The sequence below is a fragment of the Ambystoma mexicanum genome, chromosome 13, assembly GCF_040938575.1.
Source record: "Ambystoma mexicanum isolate Mex_15411 chromosome 13, UKY_AmexF1_1, whole genome shotgun sequence".
Classification (NCBI taxonomy): domain Eukaryota; kingdom Metazoa; phylum Chordata; class Amphibia; order Caudata; family Ambystomatidae; genus Ambystoma; species Ambystoma mexicanum.
The window spans coordinates 258,422,320-258,447,643 of NC_090938.1; the positions used below are offsets into that span (position 1 = coordinate 258,422,320).

Sequence of the window (25,324 nt, forward strand, 5' to 3'; positions counted from 1 at the left end):
GTGCATTCACAGGGAGACTGGACATTCATACACACCATCCTGATTGCTGGCTGCAACTGTGACTTCTCTGACGCCCTCAAGGCTTTTCATGTGGAGGATGCAGCTGGCTTTTTCCTCTCATGGTGTGAGGGCAGGGGTCTCAACAGTGCTGTCTCCTGCGGCAGCTGTCTCCTGCCAGTGTTTAGACAGGAGGCTGCAGACCCTGGCCTTCAGGCCATCCCTTATTGATGCCCAGAAGGCAGTCTTCCTCTGATATCTTTTATTTTTTTTATTTATTTATTTAATGTGTTGCAGTTTAGCTAATAAACTTTACACATGAGTAACAACATAGTGCATTTATAAAATTAAGATTACACAACTAAAATTTAACATTCTTAGTAAAATATCTATAGATAAATAAATATATGATGAATAATTAAGTCTATCTATCTATCTAGACTAGACACAATCAATCATACTAATACCTCATACTTAGTTCTAACAAATACCTAAAACCCAATAACCTAAAGGATCTATAAAACAACCAGAATCATCCTACAACAGCCCTATGGGAATTACATCAGAGTTTCACCATAATTGACAATATTAACAATGTACCGGGGAATGGTTAACAAATTAAAATACATGCTTACGGAATACAGCATAGGCAAATAATTCTAACCCAGGCACAGTAGAGCATAAAAGGACCGGGAGCAGCCAAGAACGCCTTGGATCAGGACCTAAAGTTGGCAGTTTAGAATTCATATTCACAGAAATTACAATATACAGATGCATCTGGCCTAAACACCATCGTGCATGATAGAATCAAACACACCCATAGTCGCCCTACATCAGACCCTGCAAGAAGCACATCGAAACTCACCAGGATACAGAAGACTAAAAATATTTAAAAGAGCGGATAGGAGTTGGAGTTCTTACTTACAGGATACACACTTACATAGTCTCATATGGCCAAAAGGAGATACTAGTAAAGATGTAAAAAAGAGTCCGAACTCCATACCAAGGTGGAGATAATGCCACTTATTCAAATCCTGATATCCAACTTTCCCTCTATGACCAGCCAGATGTTGTATAAAGCAGTGAAAATATGAATATTTTCAGCATTTATACAGTGATGCCAAAATAATGACTTAGGGATTGTAGCAGAGTCATGCGAATATTTTCCCATATGTTGATGTATTATATTTGTCATACTTCTGCATTGGGTCAAAACATGGCTTGCAGTCTCAGGTACATTATTGATTTTGCACAATCTGCAGGTCCTTGATGTCGATAGCAATCGGTCTCTCCTGCCCGTGACCCAAAGGGTCGGGAGTTGGTCCAGTCTTAGAAGGAGTACAAAACGTCGCAATCTTCTGCCCGGACACAAATTAAGGTATTCTTGCGGTCTCATATAAGTATACAGCCTGAATTTAACAAATTCATAACTTTTCAGTGAACTAAGGTGGGCAAAATTTTCCAACCAATCCCACATATCTCTGATATCTTCATGTGCCTTACCCCAAACAGCTCCTCATCATTGTTGACAACCTCATCAGCTGGAACCTGCAGCTCTGCCTCGCTGCCTCGCTGAATGTTTGCTTGTGCATCCTCATTTGGGGCACTTTTGATTTTCCCTTGCCCTGGTACATTTTGGCCCCCACTTCTGCCTTTGGATGCCTACAAAAAATGTGAGATTCAGAACGGATTGGATTATGCAAGATGGCCACCGTGAGAATTCCCATTTTCTGCATGACGCTATTGTTGCCCAACGGTAATTCTGCCTGCAGAATTTCCACCGATTTGGTTGACAGTAACAGTGATTCAATAAAAAATTGGCAGATTTACTGTTCGTTTGGAGGTACAGTAAAGGGCTTACCTCCAGCAAAATGCTGGAGTAAACTCTCCTCTCTCAACTTGGAGTTCAGGGCCACGTTAAAGTGAGGTAATGGATTACCACCACTTTACAGCCATTTTTATCTGCACTTCCGAACTCTTACTGAGGTTCAATGTATCTGAACCACATGAGCAGGTTACAACACCCAGACATGGTTTTGTGTTGCAAAATGAATTGTAATGGTATTTTTACTGTGGTGAAACTCCTTTCTTTTGTTATGACCTGTTTGTACAATTTGCTAACTTGTTCTGTTTCATTTGTTTTTCTTTCCACAATATATACATTATTTGAGCAAAGATGAAGAACCAAAATTACTGCTCACTGATCACCTTGGCGATGAAATCGGAAACAGCAGACAGGCGCAAAATACAGGTACAAAACAAATTGCATTGCATTTCCAGTGGTATGATTAAATGGAGAAAGATTCAGTTCATCACGTTGCTGAGCCTTCTATTTTTAAATATTACCACATTAGGCCAGTGAGTGATCTGATAAAAAATGGTTACAAATATGTTTTGTGTTTCTCGCTCATGGACATTGCTTCCTCTCAGCCTGTTACAAATGCTCAGTCAGCCCTTTATAAGCTATACACATAGCTTAAGGTAGTCTTTCTACAAGTGTTCTTGGAGAAAGAGAATTGTCCGCCCACGTTGAATCTAGCTCGGAATATTGATTGATTTATATTTTATTTGTATCACGCTCATACACAAGTGTTTCAGAGCGCGATGAGGCAAGGGAGGGGAACAGGCGAGAACAAAAACAACTATCTTACTAGGTACATGCAAGTGCAGAGGGGTATATAGTAGGAGGACTATCTTCTGTATTGTCCATAGATGGCAGACAGAAGTATTTCTCCTATGATGAAAAGAGGAAATACTATATATAATGCCTGCTATCTTCTCACTATAGAAACAGCATAAGTTAGTATTTCTACTATATTTATGGCAAAGCCAGGAGGAAGGGTCAGAATGAAATTACTGTATTATATCCAGTAGTATGCCTTCCTCTTCATGACTGTTGATCCAAAAAAGCGTATTCTTCCTTACAGAGCTTTACATATTACAATATTGTAAAGCTGCACCAATTGTCACCAGAAACCACCACCATACATGCCAACCCTCCCGAATTAAGGCGGGAGACTCCAGATGATTCAATTGAAAATATTGCTAATTTTTAAAGTCTTTTCCTAAAATAATTGTAAGCCTAATGCAATCTAATGGGAGAATAGGATCTGTGGCAAAATCTCCTTCTGAGGTGCCCCAGAATGTTGGCATTTATGCATCACTCTGAATTCCCCAAACATGCTAGTGATTCAAGTGAATTTGGAATCATCCGGAAATTTGTGTGATTGCGAATTATGTAAGAATTATTTGTCCAGTCTTAGCAATGAGTGACCCCTTCTGTAAGGATTTTTATTTGCTACAGTGTAGGGAATTAGGTTATCGTTCTCCTCTTTATTGCTATTATCTTATTTGGGATATATGGCTAACAAAATGTCAGACCTAGCACTATACTAAGCACACTATGGGCCTCATTCCAAGTTCGGAGGTAACCACGCAGCTATTTGCGTCATGGTTGCCTCCGAACTCGTCCAAACCCCGGCCTGGTGAATGGAGTAATTACCGGTCCATTCCGAGGTCGGAGGGACCGGTAATTCCCCATTCACCAGCGCCATTCCCCATTCCCATTTGAGCCCCCACAGGGCTCAATGGGAAGGGGGAAGGCGGCAATAATGGTACTGTAAATTACGGTACCGTTATTGACCCTGGAGTCCCTTTGCGGGTCCTGTCCTTAACGCCTGCTAAAAGCAGGCATTAAGGAAGGACCCGCAAAGGGAACTCGTAGTAGGGCTGTAAGGGTTTAACGGCACCGGTCTCGTTACCCGTGACCGTTAACCCTTACCGCCCTACTCGGAATGAGGCCCTATGTTTTCATATCGACTATACTGGGTACAACAGACTTCACCACATATCACAAAATGATCAAGTCACGCAAAAATAAACCATACACAACTTCCACAATTATGCCCTCTGGCGCTTTATCTTCATTTAGCAAATCAGATTAAAAATAAATGCAGAGAAAAAAAAATCAGCATTTCATCTCACTGAACACATGCAAGAAACAGGAAGAAAGATGCAGTTTTCATAGCTTGTCAGAGCATTTACATTCACAGTATATTTGCATAGACTTCCTTAAAATCCCCCTACCAAGACAATGATTTCTCTTTTGCGTCCAGCAAAATTAGCTTCTCTTTTAGCAAACGTGGCAGACCGCATGCATTTTCATACGCAACCTTGGAAGTGTGACTGATAAACTTTAGCAGTGCTGCAAACTCCCCCTTTCCAACAAGTGACTATTTGCGCACAGGAAAACACTTTTGTTCTCCGGTGCATAGAGAACAAATGGGTCTTTGTCCTTTCGTGACTAATTTGTCACTACACTAATTAGAATATGAGTTATCTCTAGTTAAATATTTCTCTTTTATTTTGTGACCTATACACACCAAGAGTTTAGGGCCACTCTACATGGCTGGACCCTCTCTCGTTTCACGGCCACTCTCTCTCTCGATCAGCTGCCGCCGGGATTATAGCCAGCTCTCATGCAGCCCTCATCTCCCTCCTCTGCAGTGCAGCCTAGCCTAGCGCTGCTCAGTAAGCACCCATTCTGATCTCCTTCATTTTCCTATTCTTCCATTCTCTATTCTCCCTCTTCTTGCTCCTTCTGGGGCCAACCCCTTTCTCTCCTCTTCACTCAGCTTTTAAGGTCTCCTCTTTTCACCTCTCCTCTGCCTATATTTCATAAAGATTCATATTGGTTCACCACTATAAGATCATTTGTCTTATTGGGGTAAATTTGGGGTTTGGCGGTATTTTCTTACCATAAAAATATTGGTGGTAATTTGGTGGTAAATTAGCATTTAGATTGGGTTTGGCCTCATATTATTTTAGTGACCATACCTTGTTAGCTGATATTGGTGGTAATTTTAGTGGTATTTTGTTTTGCAGTATTTAGTGATGAGCATAGTTTTCTTCCTTATATTACCATCATAAAACAAAACCTTCCTTTCTATTAGAATACCGCCCAGTGGTCTATAGAGAGCCTTGGACCTATGCACTGTTATAACACAATAATTATATTCAGAGCGCCATCTACAGTCTGTGGCTGGTATCACTGGCTTATCTACATCCAGTAATCTATGTGCCCTTAGGTATTACTGGCTCATGGACGTCCAGTAATCTATATACTATATCAGATTCCTTCCAATCAGCATGCAAGGAAGGCACACACTCACACACAACCCTTTGCTTATTTGTTACTTGACTTGCATTGGCAACTTGGCAAATGCACTACTGCACTAATATAAGCCTCCCACTTAGACCTTGTCTACTGAAAATGATTCACAGAAGCATGAATGACACAAACCCACATTTCTTTTCATAGATACTCATTATATTGAATTACATATACATGTCATCAAATCTTACCAGGGTTATTTACAGCAGTCTCTGGAATACAAAAAGAAAACAAAGCAGAACAGGCAGGTCTATTTGAAATGTAGATTAATATTCCCACATCCTGAAATCCCAAAATAAACATGCAGTGATTTTCTAACCTTTCTACACTATGAATTGTAGCCAAACATACAACGTTCAAAAGATCCTCACTTGGCACATATATATCTTACCAAGATTAGAGTTTCTTTGAAGTTATCAGCACAACCTCGCTCCACTCGCAAAGGCAGGCCCAGGCAGTGTGGAATGCTTCTGTAAATCCTGTGTGTGGGGGGAGCGCCGGCGAGATATCTTCTCTAAGCCAGCACTCTGTAACCCCTTGGAACTCCATCTGTCTTCACAGCCCAGTCTCCATTAGCAAAACTAAGAGCCTTCCCACTTTATTTACGTGGCATGTCTGCCTATAATTCTCCCCCAATCAGGTTGACAAGAATTCATACTGTATCAAACCTCATGTTCCAAACAATGAGTTTCAGAACCGAATAATTGTATCTCTTTGGTTTCCTGCTGCCTCTTGCCTCTTCTCTCCACAAGCTAACACAGAAGAAAAAGAAAATAAAATGCCAGTATGCATTTAAAAAACGAATTACAGCAGTGCCACCAAATTATGTATTGTCACCTTATTTTGCACATGAGACTACATTATAATGTTAGGGAAGTTAGAATTTGGGCCTCATTACACGGTAGGCGGTGGACCAAGGTGCTAGTAGCACCTTGGTCCATGCCGGTAAAATACTGGCACCGCTTTGGAGGAAAGGGGAATTACCGCCCTATTCCAAGGTTGGCGGGGCGGTAATTCCCCCTTCCCCCATTGCCCTTCCCCATTTTTGCCCCGTAGGGTATAATGGGAATGGGGAAGGTGCTAATTACGGTACCGCAAATTGCAGTACCGTAATTAGCACCCTGGTCCCTTTGCGGGTTGGTTTTTAACGCCTGCTAAAAAGCAGGCATTAAAGTACCAACCCGCTAAGGGACCTCGTAATCAGGCGGTAAGGGTTAACGGTCACCGGTACCATTACCGGTGAAGGTTAACCCTTACCGCCTTCCGTGTAATGAGGCCCTTAGTGTTTAGTAATGTTAATTAAGTTAGTCAGTTATATGAATAATGTAGACTTCCATGTATGAGGTATCCAAAAAAAAAATGGTGCTCTTCATTGTTTGGCCTGGCAGCACTAAGCTTCTATGCGTGCATTTCATCTGCAGTTTCAAGTTGGGCTTGGCTGTCTTATAAATCCTGTACTCTGCGTGTCACCAACAACACCTTTATATGTCATACTGGCAAAAATCTATATATATATATATATGTGCCATATTACTGCTGGCAACAAAATGCCACTACATTTTGTAATAAAAAATGTCATTACATTTTGGTAAAATATATATGTTCTTACACCACCCATTTTCATGCATTCTGGCATGATGTCATGGATGATGACTCTGGTCAATCACTGCCCTTTTAGCCAACACCCCCAGTAACCTTCCAAACTTTTCTGGCTTTTTCTACAATGACCTTTGTACAGCACTACTGTTGAATATTTCACTGAGCCCGTATGGAATGTGCAACATGACATCCTTTGCTGCCTGATTTGTACCAACTTGAATATTTTGTTCTTTCAAGCGCACATTCTGCCACCCCATTGTGCTCTGAATCTAACATCTGCAAAACACTCTTCAGCTTTCAATGTACATATTTATTTTCCTAGGCCATATCACAGTGTGAATTCATGCACTTACAGCCTCCAGTCCAATTACTAATGTCAGTAGGAATATAATTAGTTATTGTTAGTGGTGTTACTAGTTAGTAATGTTAAGGTTGTAAACACCCTACACTGCACTATTTTATGTTATGCTATTATGCTATGATATGCTCCAGATCAACCCCCTCTTTAGTTTACCTTCAATGCCACACATCAGCATTAAACCACACTCCTCATGCTACTATATTAACATCCTTGATTGAAATTAGTACACGGTTGGAATTTGTGCACGCATTACTGCAACAGGCTCAATATGTTTCCAATTAATTTGGGTTCTTGCAATACTGATATTGCATGCAGCAGCATCACATGTTTTATCCCATTTGGGTACATTGTTGGCCTTGATGGTGAATAATCTTTCTTTTGCATGTATGAGGAAGGCATGAGATCAACAGTAGACACAGACACAAAAAGATGCACGTTTTCAAAACCTTTATTTTGTAATTTCAAAGGGTTGGGAGAGTTCCTAAGTGGCACTAACTCTATAATGGGAGTAGTATCGATCATTAAATAAAAGAAAATAAGTCCAAGGCAGTCTAGTCAAATACATTGTCTGTGTTATAACCCTAACCTTGCCCTCACTCTTAAATAAAAGATGTGAAAACGGGAATATGTTTCAAAAGAAAATAGTGTTTCAAAAGGATGACAACCCCCTTCCCCAAGTTCAAGGCACAGGGTCTCAAGAGTTAAGAAAAGGATAAGTGGTTGGCACAGTTCTCTCAATGTGGCACACCTTGGTTTGCTGGTACAATTCAACAGTTCATTCTTGAGCATTAATCCTTTCTTAGTTCAACAGTTTCTTTCGGCTTTTCTGCCTTGCATCAAATATACAGTTCAACACTTTCTCAAATAGACCTCTCAGGTTTCCCTTACTCAAGTCTGGGTCTTTCTTGACACTTTTACTTTGGTATAATTCACTTCGGCTTCCCTCGTTAGGGCTTGAGCCTGTATTTGCTCTTTACAGTTCACTTTGTAATTCACTTTCTTTTTAACATACTTTCACTTAGGCTTCCCTCAGTCGTGCTTGAGCCTTCTTTCTTTTTCACTTTATAACTCTGATTCTCAATATTCACTTTGTAGGGTTCCCTTCCCCACGTTACTTCTCATTAGTGTCGAAGATTTTCAAAACTACACAGATTTGAGATATTCCTATGCATGACCACTTCAACGTCCCGTTCAATATGATAAACAGTTCCCACTTAATTTCACAACATACTAAAGCTTTCTGGTATTTGTCGTTCCTTTCACAAACTTTCATAGGCTTCCCTCGGCTCGGCTCACGCTGTCCATTTCTTTATTATCAACATGCTTTCAAAATGTTTCACAGTTTTCTTCATTTAGCCTTGCGCTACAGTTCCAACACATTTCACAGGGACTTTCGATAATGCAATTCTTTTCTGCAGAATCACTCTGTTACTTTGCAATAACCTGTGTTGCTTTTAACAATCAAATCCTTCTTCACGCGATTATCATCATTTGCGTAACCTTCGCTTGATATGGTTTCACTCACTTGCAGCACAAACCAGACTTTTGTTTCTTTAGGCAACTCACCGTTTGTGTTTATCTTGGTTCTTTCTTCTTTGCCTTGAATGTGGCTATCAAGGTCTTTACCATTGACTCCTCTGCTCCGTCATTCACCCGGGAGGGGAACAGGCAACCTTGGAATACTTCAAAGGAAGGCTCTCTCTATATTCTGGACCTCACTTTGCAAACCCTTGTGGCCTCTTGGAAATACGGTTTGTTCGCCTGACTTTCTTTCGCTCCTCTCAGCATTCAAATAGCCTCTTGGCCTTCCAATCTCCAGAGCCTGGTTTGGAGCAGCTCGGGAAGAGCAGTTCCTTCTCATACTCAGCCTTGCTCAAAGTGTGCCTGTGTGCTCCACCTTTTATCCTCACACGATAGCTAATGTATGGCAGGTGTGTATGATTGAAACTAAGTGCCTGATTCTGCCTGGCCTCATAAATGGGACAGGGCCAGTGAAAAGTGCTAGTGGTAATCTCCATAGTCTGAATCCTCATCTTCTTCGGCTCAGTATTTGTGTCAGCATAGAGAGGTTAAGGATCATGGGAGTTGTAGTGTCCCAGAAAATAGGTAGGGATCGGGGTTAGATAATGGTTAGGAAAAGGGGGATACCATGTCTCACCAGTGGGTGTCTCTCCCCCACTCCCCAAGGACCCCCTATCCAGGCGATCCTCCCTCGCTTGTACACCCCCATGGTCGGGACCCAAAAGTGATGGCTCTTCCCTGGTCACCTGAGTAAGGGATCCCCGGGGATTGGGTTGTGAAACACCCTCTGGTTTTTCACACATGTTGAAGATGGTACAAATCAGGCTTAGTGGTGCATTCTTGCAGCCAGTTGGAGTAGATGGCAGTTAAGTCGATTATTGAGTTACTTGAGTGCTGGACTAGCTGAGGGTGTATTGTTTGTAGAGGATAGTATTTGTTAACTCCTTTAAGTGTTAAGTGTAGGATGGAAGGAATTGCATAGTCTTATGGTAGAAGCAGCAATTTATTTTGTTAATTATTTTGGTGTTAACAATGACACATGTTTTCTCAGCTCACAGCTGTTCCAGTTGAAATTGTTATATTGCTGACATGGGCTGTGATTCGTCCATAGTTGTTTGCTCCATACTTTTATTGCAGCTGTGCATACAAAGCTAACCTGGCAGAAAGATGGAATTCTACCGACGCCTTATCAAGCATTCTAATTCATTTTTATAGGATGATTAGATTAGGAGCAAGTAAGGTTATCACATCTGTGATACACCTGACCACCTTTCATCAGACACCAGTGGTGGCTATCAGTGCTGGCTGGACTATGTAACATGAGAAAGTGGGGAGATCAAGCAGAAGGATATTTCCCAAACACTGAGGGTCACAGGGATGTCTGCCATGAGAACTGTTCAGAGGCGTTGCTACGGGGGGGCTAATGGGGCTATAGCCCAGGGTCTTTTGGTTGTAGCCCTGGATAGAAGCTTAGGTGCCACAGCCAAAACGCTAGCTAGCCCCGAGTCCCGCCAGTCCTGACATTAGCTTAGCCCCTGATCTTTTCCAGACTTAGCAACACCCCTGGAACTGTTTATAAGCAAAGACTGTGGGCCTGCACTGTGAAAGTACACTATGATAAGTGCAGAATGGGTGGGAGCAGCAAATATTCTATATTGCGGCCATTTAACAAAACAGGTTACAGGTGGGACCATTGAGGGGATGAGCCAGTGTAGGCTTTCTTGCTTTGCCAACACTTGATAATTAACTTCCTCACATTTAAGGGATATAACAAATCAACTTACCAAAGAAAATCTTACAAGGCCTTTTCTCCTCCCATTCCTTCCCATTGCCTATTGTGCCTTTCTGTCTATAGCAGACCTACATGTCTAGGGATCGTCCCATGCTCTACCTCTCCTCCTTCCAGATTATGCTTCCAAACTACATCTTCTTCCTTCTTCTTCACTGGTGCCCTGCTCTGGCTCACTCTGTGCTAAACATTCCTTCCTGATACTTTACTACAACTTCTGTTCTACCACTTCTTCCTTGATGTTCTCCAACCTCTGTACTCTCCCAATTTGCTAAAAGTTTCCTTTCTCAACATATTCTTTCCTGGCCCCTGCTGCTTGATGTTCCCCTCCTCCAATCTGTTCTCTCCTTTACCTTCTTTGTTGTTCTCTTCCAACCTCTTATGCCCCTCCCTCCCTGCTTGATGTTTATTTATTTATTTATTTGGCATTTATAAGGCTCACTTAGCCCAGAGGCATCAAGGCGTACATGCTTAAGTGGATGGTTACAATGTGTTGCTGGTACAACGTACAGGTTTCATAATGCAAGTTGCTTAAGTACTGTCACATGGGTGCAATGTATTATTGGTACGACGTAAATTTGCATAGTGCATGTTATTTACATATATTTACGTTCATATGGCAGATGCAGACATGTGTACAGAGAGTTCAATTTCTGGTGTATGTACATGAAGAATACATACTGGGCTGGTTCGCTTATCACTAGTGATAAGGCTGAATAGTCCAGTTTTCATTATTTTTTTGGAATGACCCAAGGTTGGGTCATTTCTTAGGTGTGGTGGTAGGGAGTTCCAAAGGTTGGCCGGACTACCGAGAAACTGGACCCACCTGCTTTTACTCTCTTGGGATAGTGATACGGTTGGCGAGGGAGGATCAAGTAGGTCTGTTGGATTGGGTTCTGGTGATTTGGTTATTGAGATAGGCCGGTGCCTTGTTGGCCAGGCATTTGTGGGTAAGGGTGAGGGTTTTGAATTTGATTCTGTCATGGATAGGGAGCCAATGTATGCATCGTCTGGTAGATGAGATGTGCTAATTCTTGGGTATTCTTGGGTATATTCAAGGCTGCTCTAATAGCGTTATTTTGAACTACTTGAAGTTTATTTATATTCCTTTTGTTAGTACCTGCGAATAGTGAGTTGCAATAATCTATCCTAGATAAGATCAAGGCTCTTGCTAGTGTGATCCTAGTGTCAGTTGAGAGGAAGGGTCTGCTGGATCTGATAAGTTTAGAAGGGTAGGCTGCAGACGAGACAATGGAGTTGACCTATCTGGTGAGGGATAGAGATGAGTCTATGTACACTCCCAGTGTTTTTATTTATTTGGTGACTTCGATCTTGTTGCCATCAATATTAAAGGAGTGGTATTTTGTTTGGCAAGTTATCTAGTTTAATTTTGTTTCCTATTAGAATGAGCGCCATTTTGTCATCGTAAAGGCACAATTCATTTTGGGCCATCCAGTCCTGGATGGCAAGGTATATTTTGTTAATGTTGTGGGTGTCAGTGTCATTGCATCCTGTTATGGGGATGAGTATGTGTGTATCATCCGCGTAATTAGTATATGTGATACCCTTATTATCTAGTTTGTCAGGTAAGAGCTTTGTGAAGGCATTGTACAGGGCTGGTGATACACATGAACCTTGTGGAACACCACATGTCACTGGTGTTGGGGAGGCTGCTGCTGTGGTTGAGAACACCCTCATTGTGCGATTGGAAAGAAAGGATTCGATCCATTTGATGGCTTCTGGTGAAAAGTGGACTGCAGTTTTAAGTTGGTGGAATCACATTTTATGGTTGACCAGGTCAAACGCAGCCGAGAGGTCCAATAGAAGAAGAATACATAGGTCTCCTCTGTGTTTGAATTGGTCCATATGTATTTTGAGATGCAATAATGCTGTCTCTGTACCAAGGCCAGGTCTAAACCCTGACTGTCTTAGTCCTAATAGTTTGTTAATTTCCAGGAATTGTTGGATCTGCAGCATCTGCAGGAAAGCTGCACGGTCAAGGATTTTTAATAAGAATGGTACTGTCGTGATTGGCCAAAAATTGGTTGGGATGTTAGGGTCAAGGGTAGGTTTTTTCAGCAAGGGTAGTACCCAAGCTTCTTTTAGGTCATCCGGTATAGAAGTAGAGGCAAAATAACTGTTGATTACGGCAGTGATGAAAGGAGCTAGTTCATGTACCCATTGTTTTATAAATGGGACAGGGCAAGTATCACCTTTACATCTAGATAGTTTTAGGCCTTTAATGATGTTAATAGTTTCTGTTGTAGTCACTGGCCTAAATGTAAATTTATTAGGCATGGATGGTTCTAGGGTCACAGGTGTACAAGGTTAAGTTTGGATCTTTTAATTTCTATGTTACTTTGCAGGAGGGTAATTTTGTCTGCTAGTGCTTTTTGCACGTTAGTGCACCATGGCTGGTCTTTGATGGAATGGTCAGGGGCCAGGGCAGGCGTTTTGAGTTCACGGAGGATGGCAAACAGATCCCTCGATGGTGATTGATCATTCTGGATTCTGGTGTTGTAAAGATTGCTTTTAGCTTTAGTGATAGCTTCCTTGTAGTTATTGGCTAGGGATTGGAAGATTACTTTGTTGGTGTTGGTTATTTCCGCCAGTTGCATTCAGCAGATCTTTTGGCTGCACGCAATGTTTGAAGTTCTGATGTGAACCATGTGTTAGTATGAGCTTTGTGTTTCATTTTCTTAGATTTCAGGGGGCAACTATGTCCATAGCTGTTAGCAAAGTTTTGTTATATAGTTTGACTAGTGGGGATGGGTCGTCTTCTGAGTAGGTGGGATTTGTCAGGGGTGCAAGAAGAGGGAGCATGTTGTCACGGTTGACATTTTTAGAGCTTCTGGAAGGTAGCATGGGTGGTGGTCGAGGTGCTTTCGTACCTTTGGTAGCTATGCTGGTGGAGAAGATTATGCTGTTGTGGTCAGACCACGGTGATGGGGTATTTGAAAAGATATTTGTGGCGCAATTAATATCGGCGAGCCAATCTAAGGTACAGCCTTTTTCATGTGTGGGTGTGCTAATACGATGGGAGAAACCTTGGGCTTTCATAGATTCAGCAGGGACGCCGGCTTGAGTGTCAGAAGGATCGTTCAGGCCAAGGTTGAAGTCACCTAGGATGATAACTTTAAATTGTGTTTTCATGCTGTACGCTAAGAGTGAGGTGATATTGTCTTCAAAGGTGGATGGGGCACCTGGGGGGCTGTATATAATATGTAGGGTGCAGGTGCAGGAGTGGGTGAGTTCCATTTTTAAAGTGATCACTTTGGTCGAATTGATGGTTAGTTCTCCTATTGTTCTGATGTTGAAGGAATCTTTAGCTATATGAGCCACTCCACCTCCTTTGGAGGTAGTTCTATCCTTCCTGCATATTGTATATCCCTCGGGGATAGTTAGTGAAAGGGTAGGGCCTGAAGCTGGATGGAGCCAAGTTTCAATGATAGCCAGTGGGTCTAGATCATGGACTTTGATGAGGTCTGCTATGCCGCGAGCATGGGCTGTGATTAATCTTCCATTAATAGGGGCTCCTTTCAAGTTTATGACTGCGTCGATGTCATCAAGTATTGTGGTGTATATGTAATGGGGTGTGGGGTTTTGAGTCTTATTTGTAGTTGAGTTGGATGGTTGTTGAAGTGTTAGTACTCGGTCGGCTAGTCTTGTCAGGTGGTGTTCTGTTGATTTGCGTAGGCAACGTCTGAGCTGGGGGCTCCGAGGTCTGGTGTCTAAAGGATGTTTGCAAGGTGGGTGGTGTGGTGGGCAGTATACGATCACACTTATTCCTACATATGTGGTGTTGAGGCGTTCGTGAAGAAAGTCTATATTTTCTTATAAAGCCAGTTATAGGTTGAGTAGGCTGAGTTTTGAGCAAAGCAGATGGACGTAGAGTCTCTCGAGTAGGGGCAGGGTTAATGGTTTGGGGTAGGGTGTGTGGACGTGGGGAATAGGCTTAAGGTGGGAAGGAATGGGGTTGGACAAGGGAGGGCAGAGTGACGTGTGCAAAATAATCGGGCAAGGCCGTTCTCAACATAAGTGAAGGAACCAAGTGTGCACGGTGTGTCTCTTAAGCTGAGAGAGACCATGATTAGTATTGGTAGGATACTAGTTATGGGCATGGTTGGCAGAACACTGGTCAGGATCAGTTGTGAATAACTATCACTGGATGCAGTCAGTGAGGTCTGTTATCTAGTCAAACATCTAGTGAGGTGTAACAATTATCTGCATGTAGGCGAAATAGTGTATTAGGTGGTCGATCTGGCTGAGCAGTGGGCAAAGAATGCAGTGTTCAGGCACACTTGGCTGAGCAGTAAGCAGAGAGTGCAGTGTAGAATATCGAGTTGAAAATTAGATACAGTTCATTCAATTAGCAATGACAATTGGGGCAGACAATGGTTATCAGGATTTCAGCATTTGTGGTTCCATATGGTGCATTCAGGGTGGTGCAGCAGAGTATGTTCGATAATATTGATGACTCCACATTCAATGTGGCACAATATGGCAACAAGGACAGTACGCATATGGTATGATTGAATACACGGCGAGTAAGGCGAGCAGTAAACGGCGAGTAAGGCGAGCAGTAAATCAGACAGTATTTTAGAAGTGTACTAAGTTCTACTTAACAGGAGTGGGCAACAGTGAGTTCCATGGTTCATACAGTGAGGCCGGTGTTGCGAGCTTAGTGTCCATGTATGCATGGGGAGAACATTTTAGTCATATCTCAGACATACTTGCGGGGTCTAGATCGGGATTGGTCTTCTGGCACAATTTAGCACAGATGAAGTTACAGCCAGCTTTATGTGAGAGGAACAGCAGCATTTAAATCTTCCGGGCAGAAGGGAACATTTAGACAGGGAGGGATTGGAACACCCTACTATCTGAAGTTTACTTACAGCTGACGTAGTAGTCAAAAAGATCTAGAGGCAACTGTGTCCCTGTGTCCTGCCCAGCTCCAACAGGCTTGTGACAGGAGCCGTTGTTCTTTCGCCTTCGTTGCGGATGCCGGCTTGCGCCTGCCGGTGAGCCCTGCAGAGGGATAGGCTGTTCACCAGTCAATCTGTGGCATGGAATGAAGAAGTGCACTATAGGTGCAATGAAATTCAGAGGTCGGCCATCTTGGCGTGGTTGGAGCTCGCGGTTTAGCCTAGCAAAATTCAAATATTAGTGTGATTGTTGCCTTCTCTATCCTTTCCTAGTGGGACAGCAGCACAATCAGAGTAATGCAAAAGTGAGATTGTTTATTCTAGGAGAAATATATGAAGGAGCTTTAATCGGCTGATGAGTAGCATTTTGGCATCTACGCTTACCACACGCCTTCTATTAATCGAGTTCCTTCCTTTGTGCACTGCTCCTGCAGCGCACCACGGTGGATGAGCTCCTGCTCCTCCAGGTTCCGTGTTGCCCTCTTCCATCCTCTACTCCTTTAACTCTATCTCGCATTTCTGCAACTCCTGTACTTTCAGCTCCGTTATCCTCGACTTCTCCTACTGCACTTTCAACACCTCCTCCTCCATTCGGACCTTCAGCTGTCCCTCAACCTCATCCTCCACCCCATTGACCCTCATCACTCGTTCAGAGCCTCCTCCTCCTGCACGTTCTGCTCTCTTTGCAGCTGCATCTCTCCATGCCACTTGATTCTGCTGCTCTGAACACCCACATTCACTAATGCTTTTTTCTGGCTTTTATTGAAACCTATTTCCTCCTCCTGGGCAATTCTGCGAATTGCACCCTTGTGAGTGTGTCTGTGTGTGTGTATTTGTAATGAGGAGTCTGAGCTGGGGTTCTGCTATGCAGCACATACTCATGTCAATCCAATGTGTCCTTAACTACGCATTCCACCCTGTGGACTAAGCCTTTGATAGGCTGGTTGACCATCTTGGAATTTCCACTTATGCATATGCATAGTGGAATGCACACTCTGCATTCCCATTGGAGCCGGGACGGAAAGCAATACTCTTTGGAGACCTCAGGATGGTAATTGTTACAGTCTCCTCGTCACTACCCCTCTCTTGTTACAACCCTCTCCCTGGGGTCGCCTGTCTCCAGCCCACTGCAGTTGCTTTTACATCACACAAAAACCGAGGTAAAGGCCCACTAGTTCCTGTTTCCTTATCACCATTCACCTGGAGAGGGATCACCTGAGTGTGGGCCGCAGTGGAGTCTTCAACCCCACATACTAGTTGATTCAGCAGACCTACAAATGTAGAAGGGCTCTGGTGATGTGGGCAGCCGGTGTATCTTCACATATCACCGCAAAGCACCACATCCCAAAGTGTGTGGTGGCCCGACCCCCTCAGTCACTCAACCACACACTGTTGTGGCCAAGCAAGGGACAAAGTCAACATTTCTATTCCTTTTCCTAAAAGTTTGAAATCAGTAAGCAAACATAACTGTCATGTTTACAAGTCCTCCTTTCTGATTTCTGATACAAATACACCAGAATGTTTAATAATGTTAATTGTTATGTCTGCCATAATACATTTATATGTGTGTTTTGAAGCCAAATGGGCAGACTTTAAGAGCCAAATCAGAAGTAGAATGTTTAAACATAATATTCTCAAATACAATTTTGATTAAAATATTTGGTAAAACAATGGGCCTCATTACAAGCCTGCCGGTCCGGAAACAACAATGGCGGTAAACTGCTGCCACTGTTGTCTCCGGAACCGCAGACTACGAGTTCTGCAGGCGGGTGGTGTCACTCCCGCCAGGTCTGACCTGGCGGGAGTAACGCCACCCGCCTGCTGACGGAAATGGAACCACCAGCACCGTTATTTACGGTGCCAGTGTTTCCATTGTCCCCATTTCCATGGAGTCCTATGGGACTGCATGGGAATGGGGATTAACAGAATTACGCCTCTAGAATTACCGGGTCACCGCGGTTTGGAATGCCCCGCTGATTCCGGCAATCACTGAGGCGTTAATTCATTCCGGGTCCGACGGCAGCCTGCCGGTTTTTCCGGCACGGCTGCTGCCGGACTCGTAATGAGGCCCAATGTGTTCAAATGCACTCAAAGGTGAGTTTTATATTACATCCAACTGTTGGTAAACTGATTCACCTAAGCAGTGAGCATTTTCATCTTATTTTTCCCAGTCTGATATTTCATCATTTTATTTATTTACACGTGACATTTGAAGCGTAGCCTCTATACATTTGTCCAAAGTTCACTCCCATAAAATCAAGTTCAAATGAGAGATAGAGATTTCCTTAAAAAAACTTTTATTAGCAGAATATTAGAATATCATAACCAACAACCTTATACTACCGGTAAGTGGGTGCCAAAGCATGAATGCCAAAGCCACAGAACGCATTTTAAATACTCTCCCCGTCCTGATTTAGGAAAAATTAATTGTGAGATCCATTTCCATGTATTCTATTGTAAAACCCATCACAACGCAACAACAGATGGGGAGAAGCGCGGGGGGGGGGGGGGGTGGAGGTGATGTGTGGGACACAAGGAGAGTGTTGAACAGTAATACAAAATAATTGCGTTTTCCCATTGATCTATTCACTTGTGTAAGTCTTCCCTGAGTCTGTGACCAAAGAAAGAGGATAAGGATTGAGCAGGCGGCACAGACACCGCCCCACCACCCTCGGTGAAGAAACAGCAGTGCTCCTTAACCAAACGATAACCTTCAATAAACTCAACAACATCAAATTACAATTCTGGCTATAGGATGCTGCCAAACATACCAAGTTTACCCTTTGAACAGTCCTCCAGAAAATATGTTTCAGTGGCTACTTGCATGAAAATATAGATTTTCCGCTCTAACAGAACTCTCAATCTTGATGGTTGAAGCAGAGAGGTTTGCAGTCCCTTACCACCTCTACCTTGTTCAGAGCATCACCTGTCTCGTAAGCTGCGATTCATTACATAGGTCGGCAAAAACCTGAGGTCTCCAAACTACCAACATAGTGCGTTTCACTCTAGCAGCAGGCACCAACAATAATGTCTTTGCTTCAGAGTATGCGGTACTTCCTTCACTGTGCCACCCGTACCGTCCCCCCATAAGGGCTACTTAGATTTGTTGTAAAAAAATAAACATTGAACGATCTATAATACCCAGACGCAGATCTTGACCGAGAACATCCTGAACCAAAGACCTTAATTCACCATCAAGAATATCATGGGAAATTCCCAGGTACGCAATTCTTAGCTGTAGTTGTATTTCCAGGATTTCCATCCTTCCCTTCACGCTGAGCACAAAGGTTTCCTGCATTTCAGATGTTTTTTGCAGAGTCGGTTGTAATGTTGAAACTGTAACTTCCAAATTACTCTTTTCAGTTTGTGCTTTTCCTAGAAGGGAGAGACTCAGTTTGCTTTCCATGCACACCATTTTTGCATCCCAGGAATCAGAGTTTTTGTGGAGCTTGTCAAGGAATTCTAAATTTCCATTTTCTGATAATCCTTTTGAACTCTGGTCTCATTGTCCTTTCCCAAGGTCTCCCTTGCACCCAGAAGCCTTCTGCTAGATGTCAAATAGAATAGTTTGCCCGTTTGTTCTCTCTTTCTTCCTAGCCATGTTTTTGTGGGAGAGGTCAGAAATGAAAGCATATATTGAAAGATAGAAGCAATGAACTGCACTGACTGCACTGACCCTCCCATGCTGAGTAGCAAAAGGAGTTCAGAGCCTGCTGGCATCCACCAATGCCCAATGAATCACCATCTCAGGGTCTTCAACTTTCATCCACCCATATTCATAATCCAGTGCCAGTGGTGCCACACTTGCCTCCGTTTGGTACAATCATCACACCTCCTCACCTCCCTGCTCACACAACTGGGCCTAACATACAAAGGCAGTAATTAACTCTGTCCTCTTAATACCGTCCTCTTAATACCGGTATTGCCATCTTGTTAAGTTACAATGTGGCCCGATGAGGCAGGGCTGAAGTTGCTTTCACTTTAATTGAGAAAGCATGGGTGAGGGGGCATATTGAGTGGCCATCTGGGAACTGCTTGAGCACCACAAATCACCCCATTGGTTTCTTCTAAACTACCCCAGTAACTCATGCTGGGTGTAGAATTTTGCAGTGGAGTCCTCGCTGGAAGCTCAGGCAAATGCGGGCATCTTGTGTCTGGTCAGAGTATGCTACCTCATATATACGTTTTGAATCCATTAGTACATTGAGTTAAAAGGGAGCTAAGATATTTCTTTTAATTTTAAGCCAATGAAGTGTATTACTGTGATGCTTGTTTTTAAGCCATGAAGAACAATGCCTTCTGCAATAGAACAAAATAAGCAAGATCACCTCCCCCATTCTTTTTTAATCTTTGTTTCTTGATAGTAACACGTGGCATTTTCTGATCCAAAATAAACCTAAAAAGTATACTATCTGTACATTTAAAATTGTGGCAGTGGATTAAAAACTGAGCAAGTGAAGGTAATACAACATTTTTGGCTAAGAAATATTTTTACTTACAAGTTTTTACCACCAACAATTCCAAAACAATCATGTAAATCCTCACCACAAAAAAAGAAATGTAAAAGAAAGAAAAATATTCCTCACACTCCCACCACCCACACCCAAGCGCTGGTGAACACTTAACACCACAGTACTGGTCAATGTCACAATGTAACTGATGAGATGGTACCTGGAGACAGTTTCCAGTCTTCTTGACACTTCACCACCAAATCCAAAAGAGGAGCCCCATTCTAGAAGACACTTAACCCCCTCCTATCAACCCGCAAGCTCATTCGGGATGAACATCATTGACAGCACCATACATTTGGAAAAATTGAATTCTCTCGATTTCCCTAGAGGATCGCACATCATGGAACATCCTCGTGATATTCTCCATCTCATGTATCTCCTTATGCGCCCACTCCCTTTCCTCTTCCAACCAATAGTCAAGCAAGCACATGCTGCCAGCAAAGAAAAATGAACCATGCTAGATAAGGACCTCCATCCGCAATCAGTCTCCTCCAAACCGAACAGAACCAATATTGGATCTAAATTCCTCTGAATCCCATCCGCCGCCCTTACCCACCCAAGCATCTCTTTCCAATAGGCTTGAACTTTAACACAGCACCACCACATATGCCAGTAGGATGCCCTCTCCCCACAATTCTTCCAACACCCAGGGCATACTGTGGGAAACATCTTTCATAACTGTACTAGGTCACAATGCTATCTGTACAATAATGTAATCCTGTGGAGGCAGGAAATTGCACTTCTATGCGCCCCAGTGGACATTTTCTGTGACAAGTCTTCGTCCAAGTCTCTATCCAGGTCTCGTTCCCATTTACTTCTCAAACTCTTTGCTTCCCTTACCTTAGCCACCACAAGCTCTCTATAAAGGACATAAGCCCCCCCAATATTTAATATGCCCCCCAAGGTTGTCAATTCTCAGTGAAGAGCCATCTTATATTTATGCACCATAAGCCCACCCTAAAGCTGCAAATACAAGAAAACGGACAGTCTACCCATAATAAGATGTCCCTCCAGTTCTTGGATATAAATTCTCCATTCAACCACAGCCACCGTACCCTCTCGACCCCCACCTCAATACAGGACTGAAATCTGGGAGGGTCTGGTATGTCGTTGCATATAAGGGGCGCCCATATGTTCCTCAGAGACGGCCATTTTGCTACCCCCAACATCAGCTTATTATTTTTCTAAACCTCCCAATATATACCTACAATAGAGTGTTCCACAATACTCTTTGGAATCATTTTCCACTGGACCACAGCCAATCCCCAATGGTCGCTGGTTTCAGCAAAAAAGTTCCCAAGACCGACCCATTGCTTCTCCACATCCACTCTTAAATGTGGCAAAATCACTCTAATTTGTGCCGTCCATTAATAACACTGCAGGTCCACGGCAAAATCAAAGTATTAAAGGCCACTTTGCTTCTTCTCGTGCCAAAGGAATCGCAAAGTGAGATGTCTGGGAACACCCTTCCTGGTACCCTCTGTGGGAGCATCTGTAACAGATACAATATTTATTTATTTATTTGGGTAATATACATATAAGCAAGTTGGTTTTTGTATATACAATATAGAACAATACAATTTGATAAGAAACATTAACACAACAAATACAATACGACAATTATACAACATTACAATCTAAAAACATCCTGTGTGTATTAACAATGTATCAGTTTCACAAGTTCTAGATTTATAATACTACAAGTAGAAAGAGCATCTCAAACAAACATGAATATTAAAAAACACCTTCTAGCAATTGATTTAAAATATCACTAACTTTCCAATAAAACTTAGTAATACAATATATAACATTCATATTGCTACCTTCCATAAACAAACTCCACAAGTTAGAGAGATCATCACAATTAAACAGATTGTAATAAGATTTTAAAAAGATGTGCAAATACAATTCAGACGTTCACATTCGCATAGCACATGCTTTAATGTTTCCAATTTAAAATTGCCACACAGGTGCCACCACCTCAGGGTCTGGGTAATGCCGAAAGTTGCACCCTTTATTGCCCAAATTTCACCACAATTGAATTTCATTAAGAGGTACTGGCGTATGATCTTCGGAAAGAGGAACGCCTGAATATATGTAGGAACAGAGACTCGGTACATGTAATATTGTAGATACATGATTTTTTGTAATCACCATGGTTTTGCTCTTCTCTATATTAACCTTTAAGTTATTAGCTTTAGCATAAACATTCAAGGTATTAAGAGCCAACTGGAAGCCATATGGAGTGTGATCTAGCAAAATCAGTTAATCTGCATATGCTAACCAATTAAAGGACATAGAACCTGCTTTAGCAGCACAGGTATCTCTACTTATCATATTTTCTGCAAGGTCTGCCAAATACAAATTAAAAAGTGTAGCCGCCACTTTGCATACTTGTTTGACACCAAAAAAGGTAGGAAATGATTTAGAAAGTTTCCCTGTAGCATTTATGCGAACTTGCACAGTGGTCCCTGAGTGTTACTCACCACCGTATGAACAGGCTGGGGCGATGATTAGAAGAAGCTATTCAGGACTCTTCTGTCACTGCTGAGACAACCCCTTAAGAAAGGGTAACTCAGGCCGGACTCCCACTCACTGAGGTAGCTCTTTTTGCCAATATACCACCCTGTTGTATATATAAGACAGACAGGGCAGTGGATTACCCTAAATAGCGGGATACCCACACCAATCTGAGAAGGAATTACAAGGCTTTAGTGCAGTGTTCAGTGCAATAGTAAGCAAGCCAAAGTTAAACAGTACTCTAAGTATAATAACTACTTGGTGGGGGGGTGACGGTGCCTATGGAGGTATCCTAAAGGAAAGGACAAACAACTTAGCCAACTGTGTATACCACTACATATTATAAGGACAGTAATTGTAACAAGTCTTACCCTTCAGGAAGAGTGGAAACTCCAATAAGAACAACAACGACAGGAGAAAATAATAAACAGGTAGGATAAGTATGGGGTGACTTCCCGGGCGGAACGAAGGAAGCAACTAGTTCCAGGGTGGTGCAATAGGCAGCAGAGCGTTCAATATTGCATAGGGATCCAATCCTAATAGTCCCAAATTAAACACCCCTGCAGAGTTTGGAATAATTGAAGTATGACCGATGAAGTTCAGATGAAAGGCTTTGGTGTAATTCACAATGGAAGTAATAAAAGCAACTGCATACCAATGTGCTGAGAAGTTTGTAGAGTGAGTCAGGAACAGTTGTTAAAGTAAACGTCACAGGCAAGCCGCTTGGCTGTAATCCGGTGTTTGGAGGGCAAGGGGTGCTCCCTGTAATGAGGAAGGGATGAAGATGATTCCAGGAATGGATGTGGATTAATACACAGGCGGAATAATTCAGGAATGAAAAAAAAGTGAGCGCTTTAGAGGGCCCTGTAATCGATACAAGGCCGGAGGTCCCCCTCCTTCTTGGGAACAAAAAAGAGTGGGGAGGCAGTTGGGGACATGGATGGCCGAATGAAGCCCATAGCCAACGCCTTGTCGAGGTATTCCTTAAGGACTTCCTTTACTGTAAGCGAATACACTCTACCTGATGGAATGCAAGACCCTGGAACCAATTCGATTGGGCAATCATAGATGCGATGGGGAGGCAAGGATTCAGCCATTCTTTTGTCAAAAACATCAGAGAATGAGGAGTATTCAGGTGGTATCTGTACCGTTGGTTCGGCTGCTATTGCACCGATAGAAGCAGAAACCTGCACCAAACCCTGACTGGGGGAAGCTATGACAACACTGTGGTCGGTTAGACAGTGGTCGTTGCAAAAAGCAGAGGAAAACTGAACACTGCCCAGAGACCAATCGATTGTGGGATTGTGCAGTTGCAATCACGGTACACCTAGTATGAGTTTGAAAGCAGGAGCCTTAATAATGGCGAAGGATATCTCCTCAGTATGTCCATCTGAGGTGCTCATAGTGAGAGGCACGGTATGTTGCGTTACTAACCCGGAAATAAGGGCAGAACCATCAACAGCATTAACCGTCTCCGGTTGTGATTTCATTCTAAGATCAATACAAGAGCTGTCCACTAATCCCTGGTCAATGTAATTACCAGTGGCCCCTGAATCAATGATGGTCGAAACCGAGAAAGCAGGTTTTGTTGCCCTCGAGAAAGTAACTGGGAGGTGGAACAATGAAGGCAAAGCAGACATAAATGAGTCCAAAACAGGCGTTCCCGACAAAGGGACTCCATCTATTGTCGGGACTTGGCGTTTCCCGCCTTCTTCTTATGTCTTTTGGGACACTCTGGTAACATGTGATCTGAAGCCCCGCACTACATGCAGAGGTTGTTTTTCTTGCGGTGTTCCCCTTGAGTGGGTGTCAGAGGACCCCTGATGGTAGCGATTTGCATAGGCTCAGAAGTAGTACCAGTCAATTGAGGTGGCTCTGTGAGCGAAGGACGAACGGCTAACCGCTTCTCGCCTTTACGCTCTGCTCTACGAGCATTGATCTAGAGGACATGATCCAATAGTTCACAAAAGACAGTTGGCACCACAGGGACAGTAGATAGCGTGTCTTTTAACTCCTCAGAAAGGTCCTGATAGAAATTTTTTTCTCCTCTGGCCAATCAGTTTCAGCGACAAGCTGATTAAAACGAGCCAAATAGGTGAGGAGAGATGAAGAACCCTGTCTGAGTTTGAGGAGTTCTAAATCGGATGCCTGAGTGGTATAGCGGGTGTCGAATACTCTGCCCATGGCTGTAAGGAGGGCATCACAGTCATACAACACATGACTGTTTGCCTCCAATAGAGGGTTGGCCCAAGCGGCCACTGTACCCCCTAAATGTGAAAGGACAAAAGTGGCTGGAGGTGGGAAACGAACTGGGTCGACACAAGAAATGCAACTTGCACTGGTTTACAAATGTGCAATACTGTTTTGGATCCCCTGTGAATCATTCCGGCGGCGCCAAGGGGAACTGGGTAGATACCACAACAGGTGTTGGTTCCTGTCCGGGCTGAGGAAACCCTGAACCGGATGTTGAGGCACCGCTGGCACCAGCTCCTGATACCCCTGGCAAAGACATCATGCCTTGAAGTGCATCAACCCTAGCACGGAGGGAATCCTGAGCGAATCCCAGAAGGAAACTGCAGAGTGAAGTGAAACACGTTCCGGGTCGACAACAGGCGGACATGATCAAAGGCAGACAAGGATAATCCAATACAATGGTCGGGTCAGAAGTTCTGAGTCGGGGAGCCAGAGAATAGCAGTCAGTAAGCAAGACGGAACGGGGTGAATAATAACGCTAATTAGAAGTGCCGAACTCGCTTCCTGCAACACATTTATCCTGAAGGAGGGCGTGACTATTGACTCCATGTTGGTCAGCCGTAGTCAAGAAGTCATATGACGCGTAATGGTGAGTTTACACTGCTTTGGATTTCCCCTGCAACCGCCAACGCCACCACATCGGGGAGGTCCGATGCAAGGTGCGCATTTTGTACG

At 43.1% G+C, this 25,324-nt stretch overlaps 1 protein-coding gene across 4 annotated transcripts in view; it reads left to right on the plus strand.

The window, feature by feature from the left end:
• The window catches only part of LOC138521163 (zinc finger protein 282-like), a 511,590-nt gene that overhangs the window by 394,356 nt on the left and 91,910 nt on the right, over positions 1-25,324 (plus strand). For all 4 annotated transcript variants that reach the window (XM_069633752.1, XM_069633753.1, XM_069633754.1 and 1 more), the window contains one exon: positions 2,174-2,248. In XM_069633752.1, the coding sequence (XP_069489853.1) occupies positions 2,174-2,248 (75 nt within the window). The remainder of the gene's footprint in view (positions 1-2,173; positions 2,249-25,324) is intronic.